At 31.9% G+C, this 20,225-nt stretch overlaps 2 protein-coding genes across 3 annotated transcripts in view; one reads left to right on the top strand and one right to left on the bottom strand.

Moving 5' to 3' along the window:
- LOC127710541 (SAGA-associated factor 29-like) overlaps nt 1-11,697 on the bottom strand; it is a 48,752-nt gene extending 37,055 nt beyond the window's left edge. Inside the window, exons 1-4 of the mRNA XM_052216477.1 lie at nt 11,615-11,697; nt 7,518-7,752; nt 6,862-6,937; nt 4,982-5,054 (exon numbers count right to left, since the gene is read on the bottom strand). Coding sequence (XP_052072437.1) covers nt 4,982-5,054; nt 6,862-6,937; nt 7,518-7,667 — 299 coding nt within the window. The 5' untranslated portion in view covers nt 7,668-7,752; nt 11,615-11,697. The remainder of the gene's footprint in view (nt 1-4,981; nt 5,055-6,861; nt 6,938-7,517; nt 7,753-11,614) is intronic.
- Nucleotides 11,698-11,787: 90 nt separating this feature from the next.
- On the top strand, nt 11,788-20,225 carry LOC127710544 (ceramide synthase-like). 2 transcript variants are annotated; one of them, XM_052216480.1, is made up of 5 exons: nt 11,788-11,930; nt 15,375-15,461; nt 17,054-17,258; nt 18,107-18,202; nt 19,753-20,225. In XM_052216480.1, exons 1-5 carry the CDS (start codon nt 11,800-11,802, stop codon nt 20,038-20,040), a joined length of 807 nt encoding a protein of 268 aa, XP_052072440.1. In that variant the 5' UTR covers nt 11,788-11,799; the 3' UTR covers nt 20,041-20,225. The 2 variants fall into 2 exon arrangements, with proteins under 2 accessions (XP_052072440.1, XP_052072441.1); XM_052216481.1 differs by having other exon boundaries at nt 11,899-11,979.

Below are 20,225 nucleotides of genomic sequence, written 5' to 3'. Positions count from 1 at the left end.
AAAAATCCCCCCCCCCAAATTTTTTGAACCCCCTTATGATTCATCACCCCCAAACTCAATCCCAGCCTTCCCTTTGTGGTATGGTACCTTGCAGTACAATTTCAGAGAGATCCATACACTTGAACACAAGTTATTGTCTGGAAACTAGAAAAATGCTTGTTTTTTGGCCCCTTTTTGGTCCCATATTCCTTAACGTTTGGGGCAATTACCCCCAAACTCAAACCCAGCTTTCCCTTTGTGATATGGAACCTTGTAGTACAATTTCATAAAGATTCATACACTTACACACAAGTTATTGTCCTGAAACTAGAAAAATGCTTGTTTTTTTGCCTGTTTATGGCCCCTAATTCCTAAAATTTTCAGGCATATACCCCCAAAATCAGTCCCAGCCTTCCCTTTGTGGTATGGTACCTTGCAGTACAATTTCAGAGAGATCCATACTCTTGAACACAAGTTATTATCTGGAAACTAGAAAAATGCTTGTTTTTTTGCCCCTTTTTGGCCCCTTATTCCTAAACGTTTTGGGCAATTACCCCCAAACTCAATTCAAGCTTTCCCTTTGTGATATGGAACCTTGTAGTACAATTTCAAAAAGATCCATACACTTACACACAAGTTATTGTCATGAAACTAGAAAAATGCTTGTTTTTTGCCCCTTTTTGGCCCCTTATTCCTAAAATTTGGACGCAATTAACCCCAAAATCAATCCCAGCATTCCTTTGTGATATTGAACCTTGTGGTACAATGTCAGAGAGAGATCCATACACTTACACACAAGTTATTGTCATGAAACTAGAAAAATGCTTGTTTTTTGCCCCTTTTTGGCCCCTAATTCCTAAAATTTGGAGGCAATTACCCCCAAAATCAATCCCAGCATTCCCTTTGTGATATGGAACCTTGTGGTACAATTTCAGAGAGATCCATAAACTAACACACAAGTTATGTCTGGAAGTTACAAAAATGCTTATTTTGGCCCCTTTTTGGCCCCCAATTCCTTAACTGTTGGTACCATAACCCCCAAAATCAATCCCCACCTTCCTTTTGTGGTATTGAACCTTATGGTAAAATTTCATAAAGATCCATTCACTTAAACTAAAGTTAGAGTGCGAAAACCAATGTGTCTTCGGATGACGTCGACGACGACGCCAACGTCATACCAATATACGTGCGGTCGTATAAAAATTAAAGGAAAAAAAAGATAAATATCAATGTGAGAGCAAGTCAACAATACAAGTTAGTTAAAATACACAATTATCTACACATCATCATATGCTGATTTTTACAATGGACAAGTGCCTAAAAATATAATTTAAAAGAGGTGAAACTAATTTTAGACACAAAAATTTCAGTGACAAAACTATTACTTTGCGTTTACTTCCAGACCCCTTTGGCATAAACTAATTAATTTTACAAATGACTTTTCGCTTTTCACTTAACAACATGGATTTGAATTATAAAAGCATAACATTTTCAAAAAAATACTTGTTTCATACATCTGTGCATCAATCATACTCCATCAATAGTCTGATGGCATGCAATCATAAGAAATACAGAGTTATCTCCCATGTATTATGCTATTTTGTATTAAAAAGAAAGGTATCTCAAATCTATATTATTGTACTTCAGTACCTTTAATGGCTATTTAAGGCTTTAATCACACAATTCTGTGCTTCTTGAGAGTTTCTATTGACTTCAGTTTTATAATATTATAATAAGAGAAGAAGAAATATCTGTTATGTGTTTGTAATACAAAGATACAAAAGAAAATAGAATAATAGAATAATAGAACACCATTCTAATGTCCAACCCAGACCCCCATCCCCAATAGCACATACATGTGATGGATTGTGAAACTCAGATCAGGAGATTGGGAAATTTTGGTCAGGAGATTAGGACTCAGATCAGGAGGTTTTTAATCAACATAAATTTTGTTGTAAATGTAACCGTGTGTTGTAAAAATTGTCTTTTAAAGTGTGTTTTCTTCAACTTTCCATCTGAATGTATTATGTTCATAGTACCCTTGTACTTATAAAGTTTCTTTATCTTTATATTCCACATGTTCAATCTTACATTCTTTTTTTTTAGTATGTTCTTTTAATTTTTTAATTCATATCTTTTATATCATTATCTATAGTACAATCATTGCAATCAGAACATTTGTTTAACTATCTGCAGTTGCATTTACTTTGATTTGCATATACTTGAAATGAAGTATAGAACCCTCAAATAATTTTCAAATTATTTATTTTTTATTTGTCCTAAGTGATTTAAAATCTTTTAATTACCATCCTTTTATGATTATTTGTTCAACTTATATTTTATTTATATTCTTTTTAAAATTTACATTATTTAAAGGAAAGTAACTTAAAACAGGATAAATCAAGGGAAGTAACCCAATAAATACAAACAGTTTTTATTACACAACGGCAGTTAGCCTGAGGTAAAAATCGTTGATTAACCAGTATGTTTGACACCCAAGCTGACAAGTGAAGCCATATAATAATGCATGTTTATTGATTTACAGGTAAAATATAACTTCAGGTAATGTCAGTTACACCAGATGTCTGAGATGATATGTTGGGCAGAAATTTTTCATTCATGAAAAATTTCATACACGGGATTTTTTTCTCTTCAACAGGAGGTCGGGAGGAGACCCCTGAAAACGGGATTATTGTACTCCCGTCGGGAGGTTCACATGTATGATAGCACCAACAAATTTCAATGGGAAATACTGGTGTTTCTATTCTTCCTAAGCTCATGATATCATAAAAACTTTGCCCTTTCAAAAACTGGTTTCTTTTGTATATATGGTAACACAATTCTTACACCTCTAAAATTTAGAGTCTAAATGAACAGCTAAATGAATGTCTTGACAGAATAACAGAATGGAAAAAATTGAGCCAAAAATATAAACAATAGAGGATAATGGAGTGCTAGAAAATAAAGAATAGAGAACAGGCTAAAAAAGGGAACAATTTGTTCCCAAGTTGAGATTTTTAATAATAGAGTTATACCTAACAGTGAGAAATTGAGAATTAACATTTATTTAATAAAATGCTCCGCTGGGACGCAGCTTGATACGACCGCAGAGGTCGAACCCTGAACAGTTGGGGCAAGTATGGACACAACATTCAAGCTTGATACAGCACTGAATTTGGATTGTAATTAAATATTTGACACAGCATAGGTTTCTGACACAGAATGAAAGTGGTCTAAGAACTTAAAATTTTTTAATTTACCTATTCAAACCATATTATTTTTATTTGCTTTTATATATAAATCAGAAATAACCAATTCAAAAATGGAAAATTTTAAAGAAAAAAAAGGAAAAAAAAATCCCCCCCCAAATTTTTTGAACCCCCTTATGATTCATCACCCCCAAACTCAATACCAGCCTTCCCTTTGTGGTATGGTACCTTGCAGTACAATTTCAGAGAGATCCATACACTTGAACACAAGTTATCGTCTGGAAACTAGAAAAATGCTTGTTTTTTTGGCCCCTTTTTGGCCCCAAATTCCTAAACGTTTAGGGCAATTACCCCCAAACTCAAACCCAGCTTTCCCTTTGTGATATGGAACCTTGCAGTACAATTTCATAAAGATCCATACACTTACACACAAGTTATTGTCCTGAAACTAGAAAAATGCTTGTTTTTTTGCACTTTTATGGCCCCTAATTCCTAAAATTTTGAGGCAATTAACCCCAAAATCAATCCCAGCCTTCCCTTTGTGGTATGGTACCTTGCAGTACAATTTTAGACAGATCCATACACTTGAACACAAGTTATTGTCTGGAAACTAGAAAAATGTTTATTTTTGGCCCCTTTTTAGCCCCTTATTCCTAAACTTTTTGGGCAATTACCCCCAAACTCAATTCCAGCTTTCCCTTTGTGATATGGAACCTTGTAGTACAATTTTATAAAGATCCATACACTTACACACAAGTTATTGTCATGAAACTAGAAAAATGCTTGTTTTTTGCCCCTTTTTGGCCCCTAATTCCTAAAATTTGGAGGCAATTACCCCCAAAATCAATCCCAGCATTCCCTTTGTGATATGGAACCTTGTGATACAATGTCAGAGAGATCCATACACTAACACACAAGTGATTGTCATGAAACTAGAAAAATGCTTGTTTTTTGCCCCTTTTTGGCCCCTTATTCCTTAAATTTGGAGGCAATTACCCCCAAAATCAATCCCAGCATTCCCTTTGTGATATGGAACCTTGTGGTACAATGTCAGAGAGATCCATACACTTACACACAAGTTATGTCTGGAAGTTACAAAAATGCTTATTTTTGGCCCCTTTTTGGCCCCTAATTCCTTAACTGTTGGTACCATAACCCCCAAAATCAATCCCCACCTTCCTTTTGTGGTATTGAACCTTATGGTAAAATTTCATAGAGATCCATTCACTTAAACTAAAGTTAGAGTGCGAAAACTAATATGTCTTCGGACGACGCTGGACGACAACGACGCCGGACGACGACGACGCCAACGTCATACCAATATACGACCACAAAAATTTTTTTGCGGTCATATAAAAAGAACATAATTTGCATTAACTAGATTTCATCACAAGCATCTAGGTGATCTAGAATTAAAAACATCCCTAGGATGTCGATCACCTGTATACAGGTAATCATACAGATAATCTAATCAGCTTTAATTTTTGTGAATTAGCAAACAGTTGTCCTTGTTGCTGCAAAGTTTTCAAAAAAATTTAGTTTTTTTCTTTTGAAGACTTCTTAGAATAAGAGAGTATTAACGTTTAGTTTAAAAATTAAAATTATTTATGGAGTATGGATTCCGATCTCGACTTGCACGAGATTTTGGAGGTAAACAAAGATTCGCCATCTTTACCAGTATAATGAATATTAAAAATCAAAGAATGCAAAAATGACCCCAACCCCTTCCTACATGATATGTTTGTGATTACACTGCTTGACATCAATATAATATACATAGAAAAAACTCTTACTCTGCTTCTACTTCAGCATCCTGCATGGCTGTCTTGTACAGGCCTTTCAATTTAGTCTTGTAGTACGGTGTCACTGAAAATATAATAAAACTAGTTGATAAGGTGAAACTGTGAGTTATGGTATAGAACTACGTACTAATTCGGGCCCGGTCAGAAGAACATACAAGAAAGTAGTACATATTTTAAACAAAATAGTTCCTAAGCATAGCTGTTACTTTATCAATTAGTAAAATATTTGGGTAAATTTGGTATCAAATGAAAGCTTAAGGACTTGAGATAACTGTAGGACCCTTGTTGAAAGTTTATTTTGAATAATAAATATATGAAATTATAATAGGAGGGCACATTTGCCCTGCTGTTCAGATCGGAAGTACCTGTTTTTGTACTATCAAACTTCCGGAAACTGGTGCGTCTAATATGCAATTAAAGGTATGTTGAATTTTTCAGCACAAGTCAGGATAAGGTATAGTTTTGACATGAAATGACTGTCACTTTATTTTGAACTTAAGACAAAGTAGTCATTAATGCTTGAAATTGCAGAATTTTACATAGATAGCTTTTGGGCTATGAATTAGTGGTTAACCGTTTTATTCCTTATAGCTCACTAATGATACCCCCTCTTAAAGAAAATTGGTAAACAGGATGTAGAAAAACATAGGATTTGAAAACCCATCTTACTGAATAACATGCTCACATAAATTTTGATACAAAATTGCAGGGTACTCTGATTTGTAGATTCTGAGAAAAATGTGACGAAATTTTCACACATGGTCATTATATGCAAGAATATATCAGTATTAGCATAAACAGGAAGTTGATGAGCAATGAATGTGAAAATGCATCACACATATAGTATGTTCATTTGAAGCCTGATAACAAATTTAAGGAAGCTCTTATTTGTAGTTCCCTAGAAAAATGCTACAAAAATTTCATACATGGCCAATATGTAATAGGAAAAATGTATACAAGTATTCAGTAAACAGGAAGTTGATGCATTATTATCTGAAAACACATCACATGGCATAACATGCTCACATAAAGCTTGAACATAATTTCAGGAAGCTCTGATTTCTAGTTCCTGAGAAAAGGGACAAAAAGATATACTAACTGACAGACATGGGTAAAACAGTATACCACCTTCTTCAGAGCAGGGATATAATAAATATTCAAATATATTTAGGGGTGCTTCATTTAAACCGTATTTAGCATGAAAGGCATTATAAAATTGTATCCAATATCAAGTGTTAAAACTCTTTTAAATATACATGTAATCTATCAAGAACAGCATGTATGACATGCATGACTTACAATATATATATATGCATATCAAAATGAAGAGTATGGAACACATATCAAAGTGTATTTTATCTTTCATTCTTTATCTGTTATTCCATTGTCTGTATTACCAACATGACCAACTTAAATTAAATGTTTTCCTAAAGATTATTTATACAATGAATACAACAACTGAGCTGGATGAAGAAATGAACAAAAGCTAAGCATCTGTAAGCCCTGATTAATTTCTTTTTGAGGTATGTGAGGGATAGATCATAAGATGGATGTTTGTTATCCAGCATGCAATCTATCAACCATATTAGTACTATAAGGATGTATATGTTGATATATTAACCAGTCTTTGATTGACTTTGAAAGGGCACATGTACATGGAGAGGCAACAAAAACCATTTTTGACGTCTTTCATTTCACTAAGCTAGGGATCAAAACACACCAACCTAATACTTTAGTAAAGCACTCTACCACAAGACAATAGTGGCAGTTTGTGAGAATATATCATCAAGTAACATTTCAGATTTGGCACACACCATGAAGAATGTATTAAATCTTTCTCTACAGGAACATTAGTCCCTAAACTTATATACCTCTCTGTTCCTGTTGCATTCTTTCATGTGTCTTTGAAATATTTGTCAAGTTGTGTTCCCCGCGAGCCCTTTCATCCTAAAACATAAACTATATCTCTTTTTTCACAAATATCATATAAAAAAAGTTTAATTACACCCTGCCAAGGTTCACACACTAAAGAAATTTATTTCTAAGTATAAACCAGTATATAAATGATATACATGATATACATGCACCTGTCCTAAGTCAGGAATCTGATTACAGTAGTTGTGTTTCTCGTTTCTCGTTTTTATATAGATTAGACTGTTGGTTTTTCCGTTTGAATGGTTTTACACTAGTAATTTTTTGGGGCCCTTTATAGCTTGTTGTTCAGTGTGAGCCAATGCTCTGTGTTGAAGGCCGTACCTTGACCTCTAATGGTTTACTTTTATAAATTGTAACTTGGATGGAGAGTTGTCTCATTGGCACTCATACCACATCTTCCTATATCTATGTACATAAATCATTTTCTACCTTTCCAATTCAGAACATTTTTTTATTTATCCCTTTACAGATATATTCATGAAATTTAATTTACTTCCAGGATTTTCTGGGACACATTGTTATCAGCTGTCATAGTCGACGAAAAAGTAATAGCCCAATTATTTTCAGAAAAAAAACAATATACCATGTATACCTGAACATTATGAATTAAAGTATACAATTCCTTCAGTAAATCTTTTATTCTGGTTTCAGATTTTTGTGCTGTAGTTGAAGCTGGATTGCTGTCTGATGAGGATGGACTGTTTGTTCCACCACCACCGCTGATAGTCTTAGTTCTACCCATGATGCATCTGTTTTTCTATAACTCGGATACTATACTATTATATTCCACAAGTACATGTATAATGGATAACTTTTTACAATATTATCTGAAAGTATTAAAAAACAAATGACTGAAAAAATTAAGCTCAGCATGAGATGTGATTTGTCGTTTGGCAAAAATAAACAAATTTAGAGTTCCTAGTTTTTACCTTATTTTTGTACCAATTGACCTAATGATGCTTGCTAAAACAATCCCATTTGGTCTGTGACATTTAGTATTTTCCTTTGTGAAGCTAAAAAATTACTGGTTTTATTTACATCAAATTCCAAATTGAATGTACAGTTTTTATAAGGCTTCCACACAAGTTTGTCTAAGTATTAGGGTTCATCATTAACAATGGTTGATACACTATAGTCAAATAGTATACATGTGTAACAAGTACCTGGATAGAAAATGTCCATAAGCATGATAAGGAATATAACCTAGGCATGCCATTGCAAAATGCATCAAGGATTAAAGGAGCCCAATAGGTTACAGACACAATGAATGACGTTGGCACTATCACAAAATAACTACAGGTATCAAATTCTTCAATATGCTTTCACAAATAGTGGAAGATTGAAAAGCATCTTAAAAATGTTGTGAAAACTCCTTCATGTCCTTATTTAATAACCTCAATTTATTTCAAGGATGTCCTATATCTAAAATTTTCACATTTGATAAACATGATAAAGTAAGTTTATTCCTACGAAATATCAGGACACTCAAGCTGTATCAAAAGATGTAAGAAAAACAAATTTTGTTACATTATGATGTAATGGAATTTATTTGTGGTAAGAAATTTAAATATCCAGTAGTTTCAGATAAAAAGTGATCCTATTGTATGTTATATAAGAAATAAGCATTATAATACTCACTAACATTGATTTTGCTTTAAATAAATCAAAATATAATTAATAAGCATGATAATTATTGCTATACAGTTATGAACACTTATTTGCATATATCATGTCGTTATTTTGGCATTGCACAATAAAGGTCATGCTTTTCTCAGATAATATCTTTTCACTAATTCCATTGGATGCATGCTATTTGATATTTAAGTCTGGTGATTAAATGTTTCATAACGAGTGAGAATTGAATATCAGTTGATATCAACTCGAGTCATTTAATTTCAACATTTTCAATTCTCACGAGTTGTTAAACCCATTTCTCTTATGGTCAACACTCTCATGTGTTAAATTAAAATTCTGCGGATTGTTGATCTAGTCTTTTGCACATACCAGCATGATGTCATATGTCCTAGAACGGTGTCAAACTTTAACATCAGACATTTTAAAACTTTTTGTATGCTTCATAATGTAATAAAAGTTGTCAAAAAGAAGATTTTCAGGTGAAAAGTGTGAGTGTTTTGTATATTATTGAAGAAATGACATGTCAGTTGCCATGGATGAAATGTACATTGTTTTAACCTTTGAAAGTTATCAATGACCTAACAAATAGCCAATGGAAATGTCCAAATATTGTCTCATGATGCTGGATAAGCCAATCAAATTAACGCAGTTTTCATATCATTTTTCGTATCACACTCCGTGCAGTGTGATATGAGAAATATCTCTTCGTGCAAGAAATAGATAATAGGCCACAACCATAAGAGAAAACATGATTTATATAAAAATAAGGAGATGTGTTATGATTGCCAATGAGACAACTATCCACAAGAGTTCAAATGACGAAAATAAAACCAAGTATAGGTCACTGTAAAGCTTTCAACAATGAGAAAATCCATACCAAATAGTAATTTATAAAAAGACTTGACATGAAAAATGTGAAACATTTTAAACGAGAAAACTAGCAGCCTAATTAGTTGAAGTGAGCTTTCAAATATAGCGTTAAGTAACTGCTAGTCTCTTAGATTCAATGGTGCTTTGAATCTCGTCTTTTTTCCCGTTACTATTGTGCTTCGCATTAATCAGATGAGTCAAGCCCTTTCTAACTGACGTTTACAGTTTGTACAGCTGTTACACCACTGTCCCTGTTCAGGAGGAAGGTTAGGTGATCAGAAAAATATTAAATCCTGCCACAATGTGTAATGAAAATAATGGTAGCTGTATGCAATATTTGATTTTGGGTTAATGTTTTAGAATAAATCAGTTACTAGTATCTGGTTTTGTTGTTTGAATTGTTTTACATTTTATCATGACATGGGTTTTTGTTTAAGGCCGTTTAGTTTATTATGCTAAAGAAATTTTGAAGAATTACCATCAGTACTTGAGACTAATCATTAATTGTATACAATATTTTCCTGTTTTCTCCAGTCAGAGATATAACTCTATATGGTTATTACAGAAAATAACTTGTGTGTGTTATTACACATACTTTCATGAGTTGCCTACTCTTTATTCCTTAAATTTTCCAAATCTGCAATAACATATGTTTGTTATTTGTAAAATAAATCAAAAATATTTTAATTTATAATGGGCTCTAGGGAACTCTTGAGACTTTGCGCAGAAACTAAATGCATAGCCTTGATAATTAATTCTTTAATTATATTAATACATTTTTGATTAACCATGGTAAATCAATGAGCCGACCGTGCAAGGGCTGTATAGCCAGTCAAGGTCGTTAAAAACTCCCATCATCAGTAAATCAATGAGACAAGGCTTTTAAGGGATAAAATTAGCTGTAATAACATAGCTTAGTTATTAAAGGAATGTAACCTATTATATGAGACACTTGGGAATTACTGGGAAGCTTGCGCAGAACCTCATTACATGCTCTGGTCATTATTTCTTACAATAAATTAAAATACATTGTAATTAAGCATGATGTATGTCTGAGAAAATGCTTTGGAGTTATATAGAGAAGCTGTGATAACACCCTTTAGTTATTACAGGCATATTTTTTCTGTAATAACATATAGGTGTACTATGCAAAATTGGCAAACTATGAACTGTTATATCTTTCTATAGTTAAGTGTACATAAAGACAATAGTAATATCAATAGAACTTGTATGCATTTTAACTAAACTAGTGATGTATATTGTCCCTTTGAAACATGTAACATACATATGTTATCACAGTTCTTTGATTTTTAAGTCCACATTAACAAATGTATGTTATTTTTCTGTAATAACCCTATAGAGTTATATCCCTGACTGTTCTCACAAAATTTTACCTATAATTTACTAACATTCAATTTTTTTTCATATATAACATGTTTAACCTATTTTCAATAAATATAGATTTATGTTTTTTTTTAAAAAAACATTTGAAAAATAAGGTGATCAGTCACTGGCCAAAAATATGTTATAAGGATGAACAGACACATTTTAATAGCAGAGGTAGGATTATGTTTTCCTATCTGACCAATTCCATACTTGAGGCTACCTTTATATGCTCCAGAAAGAAGCATAAAGGGAACGTAGCTATAATCTGACATTCTGAAATTCAGACAGTCCATTCCTTATCACTATGCCACACTTCATCAGACTATAGGGCTGTCCGATTATACAGGGTAGGAATGCCCTTTATCATCAGTTGTCAAACGGTCATTTTTGGCTACCGTTAGCGTCAAATTGGTTAAAATTTTATTGTCATTCATCAGAGGTCTCAAATAATTATCTGTTACCGTTATTTTTGGAAAGAATTTAACATGATTTTTTTTATCGTCAAAAAGAAAATGTACATTTTAACATCATGCACCAAATATTACTGTTGTCATTTGGCAAGATTTTTCAAAGTTATTCGTTATGCAGGTACCCCCATTGTAGAATGTAGGATTGTTGGATTATAGGACTGCAAGATTGTTGGATGATGGGACCGTGGAATCATAGGTGTGATCCCAGCATAAATCATTAAATGGTAAATGGTGATTTGGATCTTGAAAAACATTTAACAAAATGGTAGAGCTTAAACTTCTTTCCTGATTTTTTTTTTTGGATGTCTATTGTAGTGCATTAAATTACATGAATTTTATGGTTTCGTGCTACATTGTAGACATGTGCATGTGAATGTTTGGTCGGTGAATTTGCTTTGTTTACGTCTATCAAACTCAACTTACAAAATGATTATTAATTGGTTCATTTTCTAGTACTTCCGTAAAAATTCGATAGGAGGTTGTTGATTGGTCAAATTTCTTAAGTGTTTAAAGATGGAGGTCGCCGGCCTATCTCTGGCCGGGGGTGCAACGTTTTCATGCACATATCTTTTAATACGACGTATTTTGTTGTTAGCTTTCAGTCATAAAATATCTACCGACATCTTATGTGACCTGAGTTTAAAGTAAGAATGTTAGACACAAGCTGTAGCAGATACAGGGCATAGAATTACTGTAATTTTGAACTTTTGTAAATTATGTTACTATTAAACAGTAGCTACGGAAGAATGCTAGTCGTTTCGTACCTGTTGTATTTATATAAAGGCACCTTATTTATATGGTTATAAAGTGTGTCCCTATTTTTGGCTTAAGATTAAACAGTTAAATACAATATATATAGATTAATTCACAAGTTTTGTTTCTGGAAGTGTATAACTCTTTAGAAATGTCTAGTCCAAATAATTATGACGTCTTGAAAGGCTATTATATTTTTTTCTTTGACGCCTTACATCGACGTAAGGCGTCAAAGAAAAAAATATAATAGCCTTTCAAGACGTCATAATTATTTGGACTAAGAAATGTCTAAATATTGAAGGTAAAACAAATTCCATGTATTTTGTTTTTTTATTATTTTAATTTTATTTGAGTAACTTGGGATACCATACATAATAATATTTGACATATAAGCGTTTGAGTTTATCCCTACCCTCTGAAGTTTGAATATTTGTGTAAACTGTTTAAACATTTATTTAACAAAAGCGTATACCAAGCATATTACAAGCATAGAAATTATTAGTTGTTTTAACATTTAGCTACATTTTCATTATTTTTACTGTTCACAATTACCAGGTGACCTAAACATCTGTTGTTTCCTTATGATTGAAACCCTTTGATTAATTAATATCCGAACATGAAGCCCCCGAAGCCATTCAATTAATTTAGAGATTATGATTAATGAAAATTCATTTACAGTCATAATGAGAATCAATATTTCTGGGATTCGTTCAATAACCAATTTTTTTTCTAATGAATTCTTTAATTTAGACATTAAAAACATGAAAAACAAATATTGAAAATAAAACTCACTTGTGTAAAATACCAAAATATTATTAATGAAAGAAACATTTTAACTTTATGTTTAATTACAGCAAATTCAATACAATAAACATTATCAACAATAGAGCAACCACTAGCATGACTAGTGAATTATTTTGAATGAATTGAATTTAACTTAAGTTGATAAATTACTAGCTATAGGCATGGATAAATTATCAATAAGCATAAGTGTTTTAAAATTATTAATCAAAATATTTATTCAGCAATTCTTCCATAACCTACAATTCATATTATCATATATTATTATAAGGTTATGAAACGTCTCAGTTATAAAACAACCGGTCCTTATGAAATTTAGTGCAATTGACAATTTGCGGACCGATCTGCACAAATCAGAAAACATAATAAGGACCATAAGAGTTATTGTTCCACAGCTAATTAAACAGTAAAATAACTGGAAATAATTTTAGACCTAGCTGACAGGGAATGATAGTTTAATATCAGCTGCAGATACAGGATTTTGAAAAATTGGGGTGGTTTAGGTAAAAAGTCTGGATTAACCATAACTGTAGCTTCATATATATATGGAATATGATTTTCTACAAAAAAAAAGGGCAATTTTCTATAGGATTACAGCATTGGACACCATGAACATGATGATTGGAAATACAATTTTCTGCAGTTTTGTATATCTGATTGCTGAAAAGTATGACAATGACATGCATTAAGACAATTATATAATGAGGGTCATAAAGGGTTATTTTATTGCAACATGTTTGCCATTTTATGCTCTCGCCGTTGTGGAGGGGGCATTAAGCATGTTAAGTTTTATCCTTGTCCGTACGTCCCAAAATTGGTTTCCGTTGTCTAACTTTAGTTTGCCTCAACCAAATGTTATGAAACTTATACACAATGCTTATTACCACAAAGATCAAGCTTGAATTTTGGTGACGTCACTTTTACCGTTCTAGAGTTATGCCCCTTTACAAATCGAAAAATCACTGAATTTTTCGTTTCCGTTCTCTTTCTTAAGTTTGCCTCAACCAAATGGTATGAAACTTATACACAATGCTCATTACCACAAAACACTGATCAAGTACAAATTTGGGTAGCGTCAATTCTGCGGTTCTTGAGTTATTTCCCTTTATAATGTTATATGCAAGCGGGGGCATCATCTGTGTCCGATGGACACATTCCCCATTTTATTATTTCTTTTGTTTTTAAGTTTTTTAGATGCTCATTATTCACCATGTTTTGTGCAAATTAGTGACAATGTAATGTTCAAGCTACATGTATTTTTTTCCAAAAAAAACTTGGAAACAACCAGTCTTTTAAGTTATAAAATACAAACCACATCAAAGAACATATTTATTATGTTTATTACCGAGCATTATGGAGAGTTTAGATTTTATTTGTAATGTATTGCAGATATTGGACAACATGTACATGTATGTATACATTTTTTACATGTATATTATCATTGTATGGTCGGTCAGGGATAATACTTGTAAAAATAATTTTCATTTACTGCAAAAGGTAAATAGGTTTAGAGGTACATGCATATATATGTATACATGTAGTTATCTCCCTGAATTCATAGTTCAGATTTTTATGAACACCTTAAAACTGACATTCTGAACACTTGATATTTTTTCATACATTATACATTGTACATATATATATAAATTTTTATTCCAACTAAACATCCTTCATTTACCATGTTCACAGGGGTTATTCATTTGTCCATCACTGCTGCTGGTAACCAGAAATAATTGAGGGGAAAAAGATTGTTTTATGGAATAAACATGATTAGGAATGCATATTTCCAGGATTTATATCATTGAAAAAGGCTAAATTATCCTTGCTGTGACTTTTTCAGATCAAATTACAAAAGCAACAATTTCCTTTACTGTTTACATGGTTAACTTTTTTTATATATGACATAGTGTGTAGTGGTTTTGTGTAATTAATTTATACAGTATACCCTTTCTTTTCAATTAAATTTTGGGATTCTATTAATCCATTTTGAAACTGAATTCTTAATTCTGTTAAAAAAAAAAAAAAAATGCTTCAGTTTTTCAATCATTGCAATCAAAGCATTAGAATTTCACCCACAGGGTGTTCACTAAGATGAGTTCTGGATTCATATTTGTTTGAACTGGTAATTCCAAATTAAAGATGCAGCAAAATTGTATCAGCTTAGTGCATTATCATCATTTTATGGCAAAAGTATAAAAATAATTAATTTGATTCTGTTCTCATTTTGTGTTGATGAAAGAGTTAAATAATGAATAAGGGCATTGGTATTTTTTCTATACAGAACTTTGGACTTTTTCTGGGCAAAATGTTTGAGTCCTTGGACTTGCCTTTAAAAATGCTGAGTAAGAACCCTGTCAAATTTGTGTCAACTAATGTTGATAAATGAACATATTGTGAAGCAAAAATTTCGTTGAACCCCTGATTGTAACATATACATGACTTGAAGGGATAAATAACAAGGAAATAGAAATAGGAAATACTTTTCAAATAGTAGTTCTATGAATAACTGAGCATTGATAACATTTTTATTACAGAATTGTGTCTAGTCTGCAGGCCATTGCTTCATTTACTATTGGAAATATTATAGCCACAGCATGCCAAGGAAACATAATGATAGATAGGTATTTATAAGGATATGATTTATGATGCTCTATATATATGCTAATAGTAACCATACTAAAAAAAAATCAAAGAAAAACTGTATTTTGATAAAGTGATGTGATGAGAACTCAATAAGTAATATTGGCTGTCATGTGTTTATGCCTGTACTTATGAATTAACAGATAAAAAGGAGATGTGGGATATGTCAATGAGACAGCCACCCCCCAACACAAATAACCAAAAGATATCTTTAGGATAACATACAATCAGTGAATCATCAAGATTAAACAGGATCGAATCTATTCAGTATGTCACAATGTCAACTTTGTACCTTTAACAATTTTAGATAATGGTTGGTTGACTAGCGAATTATCAATAAAAGGAAATAAGGGTACAATGTATTTGTAAATTAGACAGCAACCAAATGACACAAAAAAAAAACCCACAGAAGACAGAGATCAACAGGTATAATACTTTTGGCTCAACATACGTATTAGATTTTAGCGAGAGAAATTTATATATTACTGAAAAATTATTACACCAGGGTTTTCGATATCATAAACTAGTCAAAACATTTACTAAATTTTATCATCGGTATAAGGACATCATTCGTAAATATAACTCAACATGCAGACATCTTATATGTTCGGGTATTTCACATCCAATCTTTTATGGTAATATTCTTTACAAAGCACAAAAATGTCAGTATTTACCTCAAAAGCTAACAAAACCTTTAAACAGACTTATTAAGAAGGGATATAGTTAGGATACTGTTGTCAGGTCATTAAAGATTGCATATTTTGGCTTTGATATTGATTCACTTATAGGGTCTTTGCATCGGAATTAAACATATTTATTCTAAAACCAGTTGTTGGCATGACACGGGTTATGTTCTTCTCATATATTTTATGATGGTATAATACTAAACCCCTAACAGGAGGGATTGTGCCTGATATTCATATGATGAAGACATAATCTTTCAATCAGTTTAATTGAGGTCTGGAGCTGGCATGTCAGTAACTGCTAGTAGTCTGTTGTTATTTATGTATTATTGTCATTTTGTTTATTTTCTTTTGTTTCCTATTCTGACATCGGACTCGGACTTCTCTTAAACTGAGTTTTACTGTGCGTACTGTTGTACGTTTGTTTTTTCTACATTGGCTAGAGGTATAGGGGGAGGGTTGAGATCTCAAAAAACATGTTTAACCCCGCTGCTTTTTTGCGCCTGTCCCAAGTCAGGAGCCTCTGGCCTTTGTTAGTCTTGTATCATTTTTAATTTTAGTTTCTTGTGTATAATTTGGAATTTAGTATGACGTCCATTATCACTGAACTAGTATACATATTTGTTTAGGGGCCAGCTGAAGGACGCCTCCGCGTGCGGGAGTTTCTCACTGCATTGAAGACCCATTGGTGGCCTTCGGCTGTTGTCTGCTCTATGGTCGGGTTGTTGTCTCTTTGACACATTCCCCATTTCCATTCTCAATTTTATTTGAATCTGATGTTTTTGCAAAGTAAGTTCCTGTTTGTTTCAGAAACTTATTGACTAATATATGTATTTTGTGTTCAGATGTTCTTTAATATTGGTGCTGTGTAAATAAATTGTTTGTTTTAGACACTGGTTGACCAACAGTTATGCTGTCTTTGCCTTGCCATACTTTGTATATGATGTTGCTGCCATGTATGAGGTTCATTACCACCAATATAAAGAAATTCAAAAGAAGCCCTTGTTGTTTGGAATTCAGCATTTCTTAAGAAGAAACAAAGCCATGATGATACATCATTTGGTCCTGCCAATTATTTTTTATCCAGCTATAATTGTAAGATTAATCATAATTATTACTTTAGTATCTTATTGATGTGTATATTTCAGGATAATTTCAATACCATTAATGGTGCTAATTTTCTGCACCAGATGCGCATTTCAACAATTAATGACTCTGCAGTTATGCTCGAGGAAAAAAAAAAGAGAAAATCCAAACCTAATACAAATGCTTAAGAGCTGATAAAACCAAATAGGACCTTTAGTATAGCCAAATCTGGATAAGGAATTACAACTTTTATTTTGAATTATTATTCATGATTTTCAATAATTGTTGGCCAAGCATTGAACTTATTTACTTTAAACATTGAAAATCAAGATATGAAAATATTTTAGTTGAAAAACATGAAATTCACTTTCTGCATTGTCTCTGGTATAAACAATATATTTGGAACCAATCTTTGGACCGTAGTCAAAATTCATGAAAACAAATTATTTGATTATATATGTGATCTTTTGATGATTTTCATTATTGACTATTAATAACCTCCAGGATAACATCCAATCAAATTTAAGTATAGTGTATACTGGTTTAACTCCCCCTATGTCTATTGTTTACAGATGTCAATCTTAATTACAATGCTTGAGCAAACATTTATACAAACAAAAAAAGTAAGCCAACCAAAGTCTTACTCTACAAACATTAGGAAATTAGCTCTAACTCTTGTATCATGACGTACAATGACTATTCTTTACTATTTTCACCTGTGTAAACCAAACACTTGTCTAATCCAAACAAAATCATCTGTTCTGAAGGGCTTTGGTTTGGACATAATTATTGGTGAATTTTTATGTAATATCAAATAATATATATGTTACACATTCAATATGTATTATCAATTTCAGCTTTTGAGAAAAGGCTATGGAGATTTTTTTGTTGGTATATTTTATCAGATAGAGTTAGCCATTCCATTTATAGTATTCAGAGGAGCACTTGCAGAGGTAAAGTTTCCATTTTTGGGTAAAGATTGCATGAAATGCAATCAAAACCCTTTTGTACTGACTTGATATCTATATTTTTCAAGGTTGATCACTACTTTTGCTAGTTCAAACAAAATAGTGCAGTGAAGTGATCATTATCTAGATCCTATCCAGTCAATGTCATGCAATTTATTGATATGTTATACTTTGATATTTAAGTTCCAATATGATGTGTATTTGAATTACTACATTGTCCAGAAAACATTTGTTTATTAAAAACTATAAAAGTAATGCATGGTGTATGAATCTATTATAAAAATAGGTTCAACTACAAACGTACAATCATGAACAAAGGAAGATAACTTCAACTCAAATTTTTAACTTGCCTAGCAAAATACAATTCAATATTTTATTTAAAAATTCACAAAATTGCAAATTGAAAGCAATCTTTACCCTTCAGTGCTCACAGTTACTTTGATTAGACCATTTATAGTGAGTGGGTTCTGTTCTATCAAATATTTATTTTAGGTTAAGATATGGCGATTTGTATCTATTGGCCAAAAAAGTTAGTCACCTTGCTATTACAACAGCGATCAAATTTGAATAAAATCTCTTGTGTCTGTAAATAATTTTTTAATTTTAAGAGAGCAGAAAAAATACAGAATTTGACAAGTTGAGGAAACAAAAGGTGTTTAAGGTGTTTATAAGAAATAAAATAGACTTTATAGAAAAGTTTAATTTGAGGTTTTTGTTTTTGATATTCACTGTATGTTTTAGTGGGAATGAAACATGTTAGAACAGTATTGCATTATCCACTGCTTCTGATTGGTTAAAGCCTTAAGCTTTATATAAGTAAAACTGTCGCTACAATGAGGAACATTTTGAAATAAATATGTATTAGGTGAACAGAGGTAAATTTTGTTCTAGAATATATTTTTAAAAAGTGTTATTGTTATACTAGTATACAAATAGGAAGAGGTGTGCCAGTTTGTAATTTTAAAATAAAATAAATTAAATGTAGGGATGATGTACACATGACAACCTCAAATAAAAAATAAGTGAAGTAAATAAAGATTCCAGTTCCGATAATATATTGCTGTTCTTCATGCAGTATAGAAATAAGAAGCTGTGGTATAACTGCCAACAAGACAACTCTCCACCAGAGACCAAATGACGTTGCAGTAGGCAACTATATTTGTATATTCACAAAAAGAGAATAAGCAAAGATTTGAAAATATATTTTTTTTCATTTTTCAGTATTTTACTGATAGATGGACGTTTTTTGCAATTTTAAACATGTACAGACAGTCTGGCTTTAAATTGTTTTGACAGGATAAATTTTTAAACCTTCATGGATTGTTATGAAACTTGGACAGAAGCTATTCATTAAGATCAAGAAATAATATCTGAAGAAAAAAGTAAGATTAAAAATAAAAAACTTTATTATACTGATAAAAGGCCTTACAGTTAACAATACACTTTTACACTGACAGCAGTGATGCCAGGTGAGACACAGGGTTATGAGGAAACCTTTACAAATTTTTAATAATATTAGATATATTTTTTTCCAGCTGAACATGAAAGATACAACATTGTATGTCATATCAGGATTACTTATGATAGTAACATTCACCATTACCAGAGTGGCAGTGTTCCCATATCTTTACTGGAAGTATAGTATACATGCAAATATTTCCTTCTGGGAGGTCCCATTGAACATTCCAATAAAATGCAATGCTGGCTGTCTTATAATTCTAGTATTACAAGTGTATTGGTTAGCTGTTATGGTAAGAGGAGCTGTCAGAGTGTTTTACAAGATGTATATCAGAAGAATATCAAATAAGTCTTCAACAGAATAAGTTTCAGGGATATTGTTTTTGTTATGAATTATTGTGATTTATTTACCATGTCTACATTATTATTTTTCTAGCAGTTTTATCCTGTTACTAGCTATATATATAGATCTGGAGTAATTCTTATTGTACAGACATAAAGTGTGTTGGGTTTTATTGTGGTATGAATGGTTTCTACTTAAAAAAGCAAG

This window comes from Mytilus californianus, unplaced genomic scaffold (genome assembly GCF_021869535.1).
Source record: "Mytilus californianus isolate M0D057914Y unplaced genomic scaffold, xbMytCali1.0.p SCAF_8, whole genome shotgun sequence".
In the NCBI taxonomy this organism is placed as follows: Eukaryota; Metazoa; Mollusca; class Bivalvia; order Mytilida; family Mytilidae; genus Mytilus; species Mytilus californianus.
This window is presented reverse-complemented; position numbering and strand designations above follow the sequence as displayed.